Raw genomic sequence first — 17191 nt, forward strand, 5'->3', positions numbered from 1 at the left:
TATATTAATCTTACCCCAAAGCTTTCTCAAGATATAACAAACTATCATAATTTTGATAGAGTGGGGAGAAAAAAAAACCCTCTTCACAACAAAAATCAGAAATATTAAAATTTTAAGAATCTGCAAAACAAATTAATAAAGTTAATTAAAATTCAAAGTGGACAAAATATGTGTTAATTTATGTAATTCTGGACAAATGGGAGCAGCAAAAAGGTATCAAATGGCTTTAAGACAGAGTGGTATTGCAGAAAGAGTACTAGAATGAATTAACAGCTACTGATCTCTGGCCCTTAAACTTGGTGTGACTTTGCAGAAATTATTTATCCTTTCTGTGCCTCAATTTCCTTATCTATACAATGAAAGGACTGAACTAGATGCTTCTCTATGGTCTCTTCCAACTATGTATCTTTGATCCTATGATCTCTTATTCTTTCAAAACAAATTCTCACCTTATACTCATCCAACCAAACATGTGCCAATCTTAAAGAGTTGTGTGTCATGGTATCCTGTCCTTCAGGAGACCCATATGGACGCCTTTTCCGGAAAATGTGTCCTACTCTAGAGCAAGGGATGATGAAGAGCTTGCCTCCACACATCCAGATCTAAATAAAAATAAAAGATGTTAGTGCGTTTTTACAACTTGCATGTAATTTCCTTATTTGTGATTAATTTTGTATTAAATCAACAGACACCAAACAAACCTACAAATCCATTCTCTGAAAAAACAGTAAGCAGAGGAGCTTCACATAAACAGAGGAACTGCTGACAATCCAGTTCACATTCTACTCCTGTGGTTTATTAGTGAACAGAAAGGAGAGATCTTTCTAGTCTGCTCCCAATTCCATCTGACAGACACATTGGCTCTTAGTGTTGTTTTTACTGACAATGTTGAGCTAATTAATGAGTTCAGTCATCACATCAGAGTGACCAGAAGGAGAAGGGCACAGTGAACGGAAATCAAGAGTGATCTATTCCAAAGAAAGAATCGTGGGATCACGCCAGGAGCCATGACATGACAAGGGACATGTAGAATACCATAAGATTTCAAGTGTTTTCAGGTTCAGTCATTAGTGCATCACCACAACTCAGGGATACAGATATTCTCTCCATTTTACCCAAAGAGAAAACTTGGAGACTTGATGACTTGCCTGTGATTTTACAGCTAGCAAGTGCAGAAGTGGTCTTTCTGAACTCCCACTGTGGTTTGGTCTCTCACAGGACATGACATCTCCCACCTCCAGGCCTTTATAAAAGCTGTTCCTCCTCCATGCCTGGAATACACCTTTTCTTCACCTTTACCTTGTAGAATCCTCAGGTACTTTTGACGAGAGTCTCTCTCTAGCTACTAGTGCCTCTCTTCCCACAACTTGCAATTCATGAATAATAATATTGTATAAAGCTGATACAAATACTATATTAGCAAATGAAACATTGCTCTCAGAGAAAATGAAGGATTGTGTTGCTCCAAGCCTCTGGTCACAACATTTAATTGAGCATTTTACCGAGCAGCCTCACAAACAGATTGGCCAATTTCCCTTTCCTTTTTTTGGATGTACCCTATTGCTGATTCATTAACACTGAACTCAAGGCCAACAGCACAATAACTTGTGCTTGAATGAAGCTTTTCTCTCTAAGACCCCTTCCGGATGGCACTTAGGAACCTAGACAGCCCTTCAGCACCTGGGGGCCATTTAAAACAGGGAAATCATTAACAAAACACCCCCCCCCCCCAATATGAAAAGCATGACAGTAAATCGAATTCGAAAAAAAAAATGTATTTACAGTATAAACATCGAAATAAGGCAGAGTTTTATCTTGTTCAACTTTAGCTTAAAGTATATAAATTGGGCAACTCAGGGTTTTTTTTTTGTTTGTTTTTTTTTTTTTGCTGCTCTATTATTGTTATTTTGACCATGGCAGGAATATTAATATTAGTGTTGTTAAAAAATAAATTTTAGCAAGTAGGAAATTTCACAAATATGGAATCTGAATAATAAGGATCAACTATAATTATACATTGTATATACTTTTGTTTTTGTAGCTTCAGCATGTTGTATACAGTAAGCTCTTAAAAGAAAGCTCTTGCTTTCTCCAAGTCAAACCTCTATGCACTCTCCAAAAAAAAAAAAAAAATGAAGATAGAGAAAAAATAGCAATATCATGATTTTAAGTTCAATTTAGGTGGAGCTGAATTTGAAGCCCTGGTGGTACCTCTAGATTAAAATATCTCATGTGAAATTAATGAAGCCTGAGAATGATAAATTGGGAGATTTTTATATAGATACAGATGGATCCATATATCTACATCTATGAATCTATAGGAGTCATCTACATAGTAGTTAATCACCAAAGTAGAGTATGTCTAGTAAGGAGAGGAAGAGAATCTAATTCCAGCCTTTTTTTAATGGGTAAAACTGGGAGAAATATCAAGAGGACACAAGCTAAAAAAGGAAAATGAAAGGGAATTAAGAATTAAAGACACAAATATTTTGTAATAGCATTTTCTCCAGAGTTACTCCTAGCAACACTGAAGAACCTGACTTCCTGTGAAAATGGAGAGCCAGCCAAAGTTTGCAGTGACTTGAAAAAAAGCATGTTTTTATTTCTGCTAAGACCATGTGTGACTAGCTGTGTATGTGTGTTTGTGTACACATATGTATAAGTAGCCATAACAATGGCTAACATTTATACAGCATCTATGTATTAGCTTTTGTGCTAAGTACTTTTCAGTATCTGCTTATTTGATTCTCACAACTATCTTGAGAGATAGGTGCTATTATTCCCCATTTTATAGATGAGAAAATTGAGGCACAGAGAGAGAAAGTTACTTGCTCAAGGTGTGAGGCCAGATCTGAACTCAGGTTTTCCTGAATTCATTCTGAGCACTTTATTATAATCAAATATGCATGTGGAACCCCAAGGGTTTGCAGCACACATAGAAGTTTGCCTTTTTATAAGTCCAAAACAAAGGAGGGAGGACATAGCAGAAGTCCCCCCCTAAAGGGGCATGACCCAGGAGGCAGAAAGGTACAATAAAGGTGGGATGCAAACAACCTGTGTCAGCTGGGGGAGGCAGAGAAGTTTTCGTTCTTGGCACAATCAAGGCTTCCTGCATATGCTGAGTCAATGTTTCTGGAAAATATGGCAACTCAAAAGGACAAGTTCAAGGAACCCTTTTAACAATTCTTAATAAATTTTCAGGACCAACAAAGAATTCCTCGAAAAAATGGTATAAGGAAGTGAAAGCAGAAGAAAAAGAATCTAAAAACACAGAAGGAAATCCTGGCCTATGTCAAGAAACTGGAACATGGAAAAACATGACAAAGGAAGAAGGACTAAAGAGATATGAGGTCAAAAGATCCTAACAAACTGTTCTCAAAAGAACTGCAAACCATTAACAATCACATGAAAGAATGTTTCAAAATACTGTTAAGAGAAATGCAAAAAAAAAAAAAATCTCATCCCCAGGAAACTGGAAAAGATGACAATAATTGCACTGATACAATTTTGTGAAGCAGCACAACAATGATGGAAAAAAAGTGGTAATTATTGCAAATAAAGAGATTACATTATCTGTACTTTTTGATGCACATTCTGACAGGAATATGTCCTAAGTAAGTCACTGAGGGGAAGAAAGCTGCTTATACATACATGCCAAATATTTGTGGCAGCTTTTTCGTGGTAGCAAAGAAATAGAACAAAGTAGAAACGCGCTGTTTAGGGAACAGCTAAACAAATCATGGTACACAAATGTAATGAAACATTACTGTGCTAGAACAGCTAGATGGTACTGTGCTTAAGGCCCTGGAGTCAGACAACACTTTAATACTTCCAGGTGTGACTCTGGGCAAGTCCCTTAAACCCAATTGCTTTGCTCCCCCCCCCAAAAAAAATAGCAATATTAGAAATATTACCATGCTTTATAGAAATTATGATTACCAAAAAAAAGTAAGCAGAACAAAGATAACAACATTTACATAAGCATAGTAATGTAAACTGGAAAGAACCATCACAAAATAATTTAAAAATGTGAATGTTCCAAATTTGCAAAGAATAAGCATGGTGCAATAGAAAAAATAAGAAGATATACCCTGCTACACTACTACAACAAGGCAGAAGAATCACAGGTATGGAATACTGAATATATTCACTTTTTTTTGATGCATTGATTTTTTTTCCTCCCTTTTCATAAAAATGCTTTATTGTATGTAATAGATCTCTTGAAGAAGAGATATAGGTGAAATTTTAGTGTCAAAAAAAAGATCAATAGATGAAGCTATTCCCAAAGAGAAAGCAAATAAGAGGTTAACAAATATTCTTTCATTCTTTTCACATCTGTAAAATGGGGATGATCATAATGCTGCCTCAAGCAACCTATTTTGATACAATGACATTAATTATGAAATGCCTATACATCTTTCAAAATCCAGTTCAGGGGCCACTTTCTCAAGACTTTTTGCTAACGTCTCCAATTCCTACTTATTAGCGCTTCCTGCCTTTTTATATTAATGCATATTAATTTACATTTAGTTGCTTCTCTACATGATCTATCCCCCAAAGTGAACAAAAGCTCCTTAAAGCAAAGGCCTACTTTATTTGTTATCTTTTTAGCCTTAGCACTGTGTTATTGTTATTAATAATAAATGTACGTTGGATTGAATTGAATAACCAAACTCTGCCACATCACTAAAACCCCTATTACCGGACCCTTTATATGGTTTAAATAGCTGTAAGGCTGCTCAATTTACCTTAAACCATGTATCTGAGGAAACAGTTATCCCCATTAGATTTGAAATAGTCTGATATTTATACTATTTACCTCAGTTTTGTTCTCTGTGAGGCAGTTATGCTGAGTATTATCGCCACTTTATAAGATGAGAAAATCAAAGCTCAGGATAATTAAAATGACTCATCTTTCCTTTCCCTAAGTCCTGCATAGTTGCATAGTTTCTACCATCATATACACTTTTCTTTGGCATATTTCACACCTGGAATTTCTCCACTCATCATCTATACCTGCTGAAATCCTACGTATATATCCATAATATATGGGTTTACATATACATATTATGTATGGATATACAAATACATATATTTTGCTGAGGCAATTGGGGTTAAGTGACTTGCCCGACCAGATTTGAATTCAGGTCCTCCCAACTTCAGGGCTGGTGCTCAATCCATTCTGCCACCTACCTGCCTCAATCTTAGCCATTTTTAAAGATCTAATTCAGGTATTACTTCCTCCAGGAACCTCTTAAGCTACACATTGTTTTCTCCCTCATTTGAATTCTTACAGCACTTTATTTGGTGGCTGGGTGGGTAGATAAGTGTGAGCATGTCTTATCTCTCAGTAACTCTAAACTCTTCAAGGGCAGGAACTATATCCTAAAACTAATTCACCTTTATATTATTTACATGCAGGAAATAGTCAATAAATATTTGTGAGATAAGTAAATGAATTAATTACAAACTATTATAAAAAGATGTGAAGTAAAAGTAATAAACAGATAAGGGAAAAAAGTCAATAAATGTTCACATTAAAGCTTTCTAAAATTATATTTGGTTTACTTTTCCAATTTTTAAAAGTAAATCTTTGATTGTATTCAACTGACATATTAAATGCCTGAAGATGCTCCAGATGTGATCATCAAAGTATAGGACATTTAATATATATTAAATATACAGGAAAGTGAGAAGAAAAAGAAGACAAATGAATGGAAGCAAAAAAGAAAGGAAGAAAGAAATTCAATATTTACAATGATCCAGGCAGTGTGCTAAGCACTTTACAAATATTAACTCATTTGATGCCCCAGGACAAAGGTGCTATTATCATCCCCATTATAAAAGTTGAAGAAACCCAGACAAACAAAGCTAGTGTTTGAGGTCACATATAAATTCAGGTCTTCCTAACTCTAGGTCCAGTTCTCTATCCACTGAATTACCTAGTGACCGCCAATGAGAATTTATATAAAGTCCTGAAACTAGAAATAGATGAAAATTAGATTATCTTCTTTATGCATGAGATTGACAGTTTGACACATATAAAATCTTAATTACCCTAAATGATATTTCTAAATTTTCACCTCCCCAGATATCCATGCCACTGTCATATTGTCCAAGTTCATTGAAATAGTGTCTGTTCATAGCAAATAAGCCTCCTGCCATTGTAGGTGACCTAGAAGAAGAAAATAATCATCATTTTGATTCCATATAAATGGTTATTTTGAAAAACTTTTCATTGCACATCAGTATAATTTTGCAGCAACTAACTAAAACAAAACTTGAAAACTATTACAAAAATATCAGGCAACACTAGGACAGTTGTCCAGCTTTCTAATTATTGTCCAGACATAAATACATACATATATGTATCTCATCTAGACATAATTTTTCAATTTTTTTTATTATAAACATCTTAAAAGAATCTTTCTAAAATGGTATATGCTTCTTAGAACTTTTCCTTGATAACTTAGATTTTCATATACTATTCTCAAACATTTTCGAGCAGTCAGGTCTCTTAAGGCTTGTAGAGGCTGGCTTCTGCAGTAAAGGTTTGGGGTTCTGATTTATAGCTTTTCTGTCTTCCCCACTCACTGTCATGCCAACAAGCATCATTTCTTTCTGCTGCTACTGTGCCTGATTCTAGAAACTTGTTTCCCCTTTTAATTTACCTTTAATTTTAATTTACTCCTTTAATTTCTAATCTACCATGGGTAGAGAAAGGAACCAAGACAATCAGACTGAGCTCTAAGACAGAGATAGAGACAATGAGAAAGAAACAGACAGAGATTATTAAGGTCTGAGACAGTTTCTAGGGCTTAAGTGGGCGGACTTGGAGACATCTGGCTGCTCAGAGGACTTTTTTGATTTACTTTATGCTTTTTCAGCAGTGTTCTAGAGAATTAAAGTTGCAGGGTAAACTACCTTTGGACGGGTACTGTATTACATAACTTATATGACTTAATAAGTAGAGTTAAATTATAATAACCCTGATCCACTAAACTACATGTTATAGCAATTTGGGAATATTAGTCATTGATTAACATACCCATATGAATCCAAGTAAAAGTCCAAATTCTGCAAGTCAGACATCTGTGAAGCTAAGTATAAATATATCTGAATCTGAAGTGCTTCTGAATATACATATACATATATATATACAAACACCTAATAATTTGCAAGTTGTCTGTCATGTGATATTACTAAATCTCTCTAAAGACAAACAAAAGGGATTTTAGAAACACAAAATGACCATCACCTACCCATAATTTCTGCTAATACTGAAAGAAATAAGTATAAAATACTACAACACATTCCAGATTTTTTAGTCATTAGGTCAAATCTTACTTGATTGGTGCAATAGCTCCTTCTGGTCCTCCTAATTCAGAAAAGGGAACAAGATCCCATTTAAAGTGTAGACCCCAGTTGAATCCTCCACGTACGATAGGAGAGGAGCTGTACATAAGTGTATCAGCACTGATAATATCAATCACAGGGCATACCACCGTCCTATGGTCTTCATGAATTGGAACCAGCAAAGGTTGTAGCCACATCTTGTTCACCTCACAGTGACTGTCTAGGAACACAAGAACTTCTCCTGGGAAAGTAAAATTATAATCTATTAGCCTCCATTAGAGCATATTTCTATGTTAATAGTAATAGTAGCAGCATTAGTAGTAGTTGTATTATAATCTAATAACCAATCCCACTACAAGTTAAAATTAATGAAATTCTACAATTATTCTAAAATATAAATGTCACTTATTTATAGCACCAAAATTAATTATGAAACATTCACTTATTACTTAACTGTAAACTAGAAGGCACTACATAACTTGGTACCATCAGTCAAAAATTTGTTCTGAATGGAAGAATTTGATAAGTATTTGAATTTAAATGTCAACACAACTCAAAGATGCCTTGACATCTCAGTCTGGACTTGTAAGAACCAAAACTTTAAAATTATAACCATTTTAACAAAAAATCTTTCTAAAATTTAATTCTGATTTATTTTTAAAACATTAAAATAATTAACATAATTTTTCTTAATGATGCTGAGCAATAATTATGAACGCAATCATATATATATATATATATATATATATATTTGCAAATAATCTGTCACTAATTATCTACTTTTAATACTTCCCCAGAAAATCTTGAGGATCATATTGCCACTTGAATCTACATTTTGATCATTTTTTAAGGGTTTCTTTTTTCTTCTTACCTATGACTAGGATTGTTCCCCACTGCAATGATCTAGTATGACTTTTTCTTGTTTTTTCCATCTACTTTTCTTGCTTTAACACCCCTTCGATTAATTTTTTTTAAATGTCTTATTACTGAGTTCTTTTCTATCACAATTTTTGCCCTTATATCCATGCTTTATAAAAAAGAAAAATAACCAACAAAGCAATCACACTTGAAGATATGCAACATTATGTTCGTCAGATGCTTTATCTCTTCCAACAAGAGAAAGGAAATATGTATTTCCACTCTTCCATGACCAGAGTTGTGAGTGCAATTAACACGAAGTTTAATTGTTGTTAGTGCTGTTTTCACTGACATAATTTGAGTTACTTTAAACATTTCTTCTGGGGTATACTTTACTTCTCCATGTTTTACAGCTTTATGCTAACCATCACCAACTAAGGACAGTGCTGAAGCAAAGCATTTTAGCAAAATTTATATAATGGAATTCAATAACGTTTCAGTTTTAAGCTTTTGTTCACTTAATGATGATATGAGAAAGGTCAGATTTGAGGGCAGCAATTAATAAACAGGATTACCCAAAGAGTATAATCATGTAAAAATTTCTGACTTTCTCTCCCCAGCTTAATGTATTTTACCTCTTCTACCAGAAACAAAGGTGGAATTTTAGGACTCTATATTATAATCTATCATATACTCCTACACTAAAGGGAAAAGTCTCTGACATACAAGTGGTTATTTTCCAACAAGATAATCACACAGTATGTAATACCTGTAGCATGAGCTGCTCCAATCATTCTTCCTCTAATCAATCCCTCTCGTTTTTCATTCCTTACCACCTGAATTTTTCCAGGAAGATATTTTTGGACATACTCATCTAGCTCTCCTTTCAAATCATCTGAAATAAGACAATTACTTTATTACATTTGTAAATTTATTTTTTGAAATGTAGAGATCATTTGAAAAACATTTGATCTTTTATTCTATTATAAAAGTAAAAAATATGGATAAATCTTTAAGTATGCATATCCATACTTTAACATAAATTATTGCAACATCCTTTACTTAAAAGTGATATAGAATGAATAGTCTTCTCATTTTGGAATTTTTTATCATTTACTGAAATACATCAATATTTGATAAACTTTTAATCAACTATCCAATCAAATAAAAATACTTAAACTTATAACAACTCTGTAATTCACTGCTTCTTTCTGTAATTAGGAGGACACTGGCCCACTTGAAGTTTTTTTAGTAAATTTTATTAAAGTTAAAAAAAAAAGTTCTATATAAAAATAATCATATAAGAGAAAGATTTTTGTTATTAATCAAGATGAGAAATCTTAGACCTGGATATCTCATAAAACAGTTATTAATTATTAAATACCTACTAAACACTATAGTAGTTTTAAAATATAAAAGTCCTACTTTGGAGGAATTTCTCCAAATTCCAAACTCCAGAGTCTAGTCTGGAGAGACATGTATAGACATATATAAAAGATAAACAAGGTGACTGGCAAGGGGAAGGAGGGTTAGTAGGTTCAGTGAAGGCTTCACATACAAAGCAACATATGTTAAGCCTTGAAGGAAACTAGGGATTGAGAGAGATAGAAGTGAGGAGAGAGGGCATTTATGGAGGACACTCAGGGCAAGGGCATGGAGTAGTGAGACATGGATAGACCACCAGCCTGGCTGGACTAAGTGGGCCTGAAGGAAGCTAAGCTGGCCCACTTGTTCCTCACATAGAAAATTCCGTCCCTTAATCCAAGCCTTTTCATTCATTGTCTGCCATGCCTGGCAAACACTCTCCTCACCCCAAATCTTATCTTGCACAATGTTCAGCCATACTCAGCCAAAATCCACCCAGAACAGGAGGCCTTTTTTTCCCCCCAATTTATTTATTTGTTTGTTTGTTTTTAACTTAATTAAAGCTTTTTATTTACAAAGCATATACATGGATAATTTTTCCAACATTGATCCTTGCAAAATCTTTTGTTCCAAATTTTCCTCTACTTTCCCCCACCCCATTCCCTAGCTGGCAGGTAGTCCAATACATGTTAAATATGTTGAAATACTGACTCTAATTTATAAGAAATCAAACCATTCTCCAATTGATAAATGGTGAAAGGATATGAACAATTTTCAGATGATGAAATTAAAACTATATCCATGCATATGAAAGAGTGTTCCAAATCACTACTAATCAGAGAAATGCAAATTAAGACAACCCTGAGATACCACTACACACCTGTCAGATTGGCTAAGATGACAAGAAAAAATAATGATGAATGTTGGAGGGGATGTGGGAAAACTGGGACACTGATGCATTGTTGGTGGAGCTGTGAAAGAATCCAGCCATTCTGGAGAGCAATCTGGAACTATGCCCAAAAAGTTATCAAACTGTGCATACCCTTTGACCCAGCATTGCTACTACTGGGCTTATATCCCAAAGAAATACTAAAGAGCAGAAAGGGACCTGTATGTGCCAAAATGTTTGTGGCAGCCCTTTCTCTAGTGGCTAGAAACTGGAAAATGAATGGATGCCCATCAATTGGAGAATGGTTGGGTAAATTATGGTATATGAATGTTATGGAATTATTGCTCTGTAAGAAATGATCAGCAGGATGATTTCAGAAAGGCCTGGAGAGACTTACAGGAACTGATGCTGAGTGAAATGAGCAGAACCAGGAAATCATTATACACTTCAACAACGATATTATATGAAGATATATTCTGAATGAAGTGGATATCTTCAACATAGAAAAGATCCAATTCAGTTCCAGTTGATCAATGATGGACAGAAACAGCTACACCCAGAGTAGAAACACTGGGAAATGAGTGTAAAATGTTTGTACTTTTGTCTTTCTACCCAGGTTACTTATACCTTCGGAATCCAATTCTTACCGTACAACAAGAAATTTGGTTTTAGACACATATATTGTATCTAGGATATACTGTAACACATTTATTATGTATGGGATTGCCTGTCATGTAGGGGAAGGAGTAGAGGGAGGGAGGGGAAAATTTGAAATAGTGAATACAAGAGATAATGTTGTAAAAAAAAAAAATTACCCATGCATATGTACTGTCAAAAATATATATAATTATAAAATTAATAAATTAAAATAAATAAATATGTTGAAATAGATGTTAGATCCAATAAATATATACATATATTTGTAGAGGGCGGGAACTCTGAAAAGGTGTACTTAAATCTAAGTCATCAAAGTACTTATAGTTAAGCATATACTTAGTACTTAGTATGGTGATGTGGTGGTTGCACATGCTCAGTGTGTTACAGTGATGTAATCGTACTGAAGTATTTAAGGGCTGGGACAACTGGGAATGCTCTCTCAGTCACAATCTCAGCCACAGACACAAGAGAAGAAGCCAGATTCCAGACTCCATCTTTAACCATCCTTGTGGCTTGCCTGCCTCCTTCACTCCTTCAGTAAGACCAAGGACTCGGGCTGATCTCGAGGTCCTCCAGAGAGCTAGCCTGGACATTACACATATTTATACAGTTATCTTATTGCACAAGAAAAATCAGACCAAGAAGGAAGAAAAAGAAAACTAAATGCTAGTTAATAACAACAGAGAGTGAGAATACTAGGTTGTGTTCCAAACTCTGTTCCCATGATTCTCTCTCTGGGTGTAGATGGTTCTCTTCATCACTGCACAAGTGGAACTGGTTTGGGTCATCACACAATGTTGAAGAGAGCCACGTCAGAACTGATCATCATATAGTCTTGTTGCCGTATATAATGATCTGAACAGGAGGACTTTTTAGGTTCCAAACTCCCCCTTCCCCTCTACCATACATGCTTGTGTATGTGTATTTATATATGTGTGTAACCCTGCACATATCTTATATGTACAGTATTATCTACATGCATCGCCTATTAAAATATGAGCTCCTAGAGAGGAGCAACTGTGCTTTTGCCTTTCTTTGTATTTCCAATCCTTAGCACAGTGCCAGGCCTATAGAAGGCATTTTAATAAATGCTTGTTCACTTGCTTGATTTAATAAGGATGTAAAAGAAAATTGGGACTTCTTATAAAGGGATTAAATTGGCAAACAGAATAGTTTATAGTTTATTCTAGATATAATACTGAATAGAACATCGGAATGCTTACAATGAATGCTTTGAGAAATGGACTGTTTAATTGCTTGGAAAAGGTCTCCTAGAGCAGGTAAGGCTGAAGGCAAAAAAGAGGGGGTGACAATAATACAGGTGAAAGAGGCCAAACTAGGATAGTCTAAGAGGAGAAAAGCAGATTGTGGAACAAATTTGTGAAAGAAAATTTTTAAAATTTGAAGAATAGATATGTGAAGTTGTATGAAAGTAATGAGTTTAAAATTACATTCAGGTTATGAACCTGAGAACTGGAAGGATGACTACCATCTAGAGAAATAGAGAAGTTCAGAAAAGGATGAAGTTTGAGGAAAAGAAAAACGAGTTCATCTTTATATATATTGTATTTAAAATGTCTACCATATAGCAAACTCGAAATGTCTAATAGACAATTGGACTTCATTACTAGTATTTAACTGAAAAATAAAACAATCAATGAGCATTACATGGTTACTAAGTATGCTCCCCACTTTTCCCAATGTACCAGCATTTAACTGGAAAGTCAGGCAATTAATCAATAATCAAAAAATTGTTAATAATAAAAAAATCAATAAAATCAATTATTAAGCTACTGTTGTGGCACATACAAGGGACGCAGTCTCTACACTCAAGAAATTGATATTCTAATGGAGGAGACAATGTGTGCATACATTACAATATATATGTGGTCAGGACAAAGAACATCTAAGGGATGGTGGACAACAGTATAAAGGCATGGAGATTCAAAGCATAAATGTCATGCTTGAGGAATTCGTGGAGTAGAGCAACATATAATATTACCAGAAAAGTAGCAGACCAGATCTATGAGGTAACAGAGTGTCGCTGGAATTTATTCCACATTATTTCACATTTCACATTTCACATATGGAGGGAGTTAGAAGTTCTTTCAACAAAGATGAATAAGTACTCAAAGCTCTCTGAGAATGTATCAGTTAAGTCCCTCTCCTCTAGAAACTGATAATCTATAAAAATAAGTTCCAACTTCTCCATTCTGCATTCTGTACATATAATGTACATTTATTTGCCTTGAGCTTTGGCTTCCCACTTACCTAATTGACACCCAGAGAAACCACCCCCCTCCTCCAGATCTCAGCCATGCTCTTCATCTAGGCAGCCCAGTAGTTGTTATTAAAAGCAGTAAGCAGCCCCACATATTTCTCTTATCTCCAACCCTACAGAAGAGAGACTTCAATTACCTGACGGTTTTTCAATTCTGTTGAATGTATCCTTAAGCATGAATAATTTGCCTAACTTTCAGGGTCTTTTTTAAAAAGAATGGATATGAGTTTGCTAGGCAGAGATAATAAGAACTAAGAAAAAGTCTAGCCTTTTCCATTTCTCTTCATTCCGTTCTCTTTATCCATTCTCTTCATTCTGTTTGCAATTTCTACCTATTTAGGGCTGCTCTTTTGTAGCTCTCCATTATATCTTTTCCAAAACCAGTCATGATTTTCTAAAGAAAGCATTTCATAAGTTACAACACTTGACTTACGAGTGACCTATAAGCCCAAAGGGCAACCTCATGTCCCATAGTTCTAACCCCACTTGCCCTAAGACAGTTCAAACCTACTTGCCTGGAAGAGTGGCCAAGCTTTTCTGGGCTAATGGTGTAAATTGGTGGAAACTAGGGGGAATTGCTTAACTTTAACAATTTTTTCCTTTTTTTTTTCACCTTCTTGGAAACTGGGTACAATCTCTACTTAAAAACCTTTTCCCATTTTCATAGCCCATAGCTCAACTAGTTCTACTTTAAAGCAAACCCTTAAACTTCTTCCCTTTCTCTCCAGTTACCTGAGGAAAATTTTTCTCTCACTTCTCCATTTCTGAATCAAAAATCAACCTTAATTATGGGTTTTTTAAAAGTGAAATTACAAATCAAGGAAAATGAAAGCCCTAGTTTTCAAAAAGGATGAACATGATTAATATTGAAACTACTCATGTATTCCTTTCCAAACATCTACAAAAATTTCCACCGACCTTATATTTTTAGAATTGGAAGTCATCTAAGCCTTAAAAATCATAAACCAGTAACTCTCCTTGTATTATTCTAATTAAATATATTTTTCTCAAGAAGCATGACTACAATTAAAGAGAAATAATATCACACTCAATGTTACTGATATGTTTTATTTAATTATTTCTATTGTTTTCATAGCAACTGTAGGACATTTAGCTATATTTGGGTTAAAATAAGTTCCTAAGGTTTAGCCAGTAAACTAATCAAAATTTATAAGCTTTTATCATGGTAAAATGAGTTAAAAATTCCAAATATGTAACTTATGAGTGATCTTTTGAAACAACACCTATTTATTTGTAAGTTGAAAACTGCCTTACAGAAATATAAAATTGGAGTAATAAATTCCAAGCACTGACCATGGATAATAGAATTTAAGCGCAGAACATGGATAATAGTTTAAACTACTCTAATTTCCAATTTCCTTAAAATTAGGATATAGTCTTTTTTTTTTTTTCCCTGAAGCTGGGGTTAAGTGACTTGCCCAGGGTCACACAGCAAGGAAGTGTTAAGTGTCTGAGGACACATTTGAATCTGGTCCTCCTGAATTCAAGGCTGGTGCTCTATCCACTGCGCCACCTAGCTGCCCCAGGATATATTCAATGATAGAATATTAAACTATAGCTAACCTTACTAGAATTTTGTTAATAGCAATAGTTTTTACCTTCCACTTTGAATATTTAATTGTGTGTATAACTGTCACCGTTTGTGGAAGAAAAGGGAAAATTCCAAGTATATCAGTATTCCCATCTTAGATTAACATCTAATCCTAAAGTTATCTGTTACACTTACCAAATTCACTATTGTCATCTACCAAGATAATTTCATGAAGGAGATGGGCTGGTGTTCGATCTATGACACTATGTACTGTCCGAAGCAAGGCAGAAAAGGCTTCATTGTAGAAACAAATCACAATACTGGCAGCTGGAAGGTCAGTTGGATATGACTTTTCTTTACATCTGCAGATATAATTATTAAAAAAAAATAGTGAATTTAAAAAGCCTTCGAGGTTTTAAGATATTAAGTTCCATCAATCACTTCAAGAATTCACTTGTCACATTCTCCTCTCCCTTGTTTCCATTCATTCTTTGAACACATAGGGAAACAGATAAACAAGCCATAAGTTTGTGGTTTCCTCTAACATTCCTACATTTTCTTTTTCCTTGCTTTGTTCTCAGGCTTATTTTGAAAATTTTGATTTAATTGAAATATATAGAGTATATTAAAAGAAGACAGAAAACTGCCAACAACATGAGTGGAACTACAGAGGAATTGTTATAGAACAAAGTGCTAGCACACTTATTTTGGAAAAATGTAGAAATTTCAAAAGGCAGTATTATAAATGAGAAAAATAACATTTAAAAAATTCACTTTTAACAGATGATCAATTTCAAATCCAACAATTCTATAAAATTACATAAAAATGGGACTAATAACAAATTTTAAAATGAATCATTAAAGACAATTTAATTCAAAATTTTAAGTGTTGACTAGTTGATCATTATAATCAGTATGGCAATGAGGGGTTAGGGAAGGAAAGAACACTAAGGCTCAATATGAATACATCTTGATCTCAAGGAAAGTAAATATTAAATATAAAGGGATCTTGCTCTCAAGGAGCTTATGATGAAGAGAGAGGGTAAATGTTTAACATGCATGAACAAAGGAAAATGTCATAAATTCAAAGAAAAAAAGGAAAAGAGATTTGAGGTGTTTCAGTTTGAAATGAGTCGGGATGGCACTTTAAAAAAAAAAAAAAAAGAGAGAGGGACTTCAAAAGGAGATAATAGGGAAGGAAAAGGGAAGAATCCTTTCCTGGCATCATGAGAGATTAAGTAAAAGATGAAAGAAAACAGAATGAAGATACCCAAGATGGTTGGAATATGGAGCCAACAAAGGGAAGAATGTGATAGAATTGGAAAGCAAGATCAAAGTGTGATGGTGTAGGTCTTGAAATCTAGAATCAGTATTATAACATTTATTAAGTAAGCAATAAATAATCTCCTCGAGGTTTTTGTTCAATATGTCTACTTGGCATTTGAATGCACATTAAAATCTCACAACTTCTAGATACCAATATGGAATTCATAATAACCTGGACCAAGATTAGGCTTAAAACTGACCTTGCCAGTTAACCTTTTCTTTTCCTTTAAAAATTGAGTCTTCTGAGATAATAAATGTTTTGCAAATCTTGAAGCTTGATATAAATGTTAGCTATTATAATTCATAATAGTCACAAATAATTCTTAGCTAACTGTTAAAAAGGTTACTTTGAGCCTATAGCAGGTAATAACATTTCATTACATTATCTAAGTTATTTGATGATATTTTAGGTAGAGCAAAGCCCTATTCTTATGCACTACCATTTTGATAAAAATTAGAATTTAATGGAATGAAGAGAGGAAACAAATCAGTACTTTTTTTCCAGTGCCAAATAACATGTTTCCTCACCTGAAAATAAGGGTGCTCTGAATTTATCAGGAAAGTCCCTCACCTCAAAAGCCTATGTTTCTATGAATATCAATATTAACAGCAATAATCACATTGATATAGTACTTTAAAATTTGGAAAATTTTACATCTATTTATATAAGTTTCATTCTCAACAACCTTGTAGAGTAGATGCTATGGGTAATAGTATCCCCATTTTATTGTTTAGGAAACAGAGGCTCGGGAAGATAAAAGTGAATGCACTTGTAATTTCAAATCTGCCTTTGTCAAAACAATGAAGAAATTCTAGATATTTCAATAACTTTCAGAAGTCAAAATAAGTTTTCACACTAGATTTCTGTTGCTTACTAATTAGGGTTCCTGACTGTCAAAGTTTTCAA

The 17191-nt window shown here is 34.1% G+C and overlaps 1 protein-coding gene across 3 annotated transcripts in view; it reads right to left on the reverse strand.

The window, feature by feature from the left end:
• Positions 1 to 17191, reverse strand: part of GALNT11 (polypeptide N-acetylgalactosaminyltransferase 11) — a 56214-nt gene that overhangs the window by 7141 nt on the left and 31882 nt on the right. For 2 of the 3 annotated variants that reach the window (XM_074267429.1, XM_074267431.1), the window contains exons 4-8: positions 15154 to 15320; positions 8984 to 9109; positions 7348 to 7597; positions 6058 to 6175; positions 450 to 602 (exon numbers count right to left, since the gene is read on the reverse strand). In XM_074267429.1, the coding sequence (XP_074123530.1) occupies positions 450 to 602; positions 6058 to 6175; positions 7348 to 7597; positions 8984 to 9109; positions 15154 to 15320 (814 nt within the window). The remainder of the gene's footprint in view (positions 1 to 449; positions 603 to 6057; positions 6176 to 7347; positions 7598 to 8983; positions 9110 to 15153; positions 15321 to 17191) is intronic. The other variant, XM_074267432.1, reaches the window with a different exon arrangement.

The sequence above is a fragment of the Sminthopsis crassicaudata genome, chromosome 5, assembly GCF_048593235.1.
Source record: "Sminthopsis crassicaudata isolate SCR6 chromosome 5, ASM4859323v1, whole genome shotgun sequence".
Lineage (NCBI taxonomy): Eukaryota > Metazoa > Chordata > Mammalia > Dasyuromorphia > Dasyuridae > Sminthopsis > Sminthopsis crassicaudata.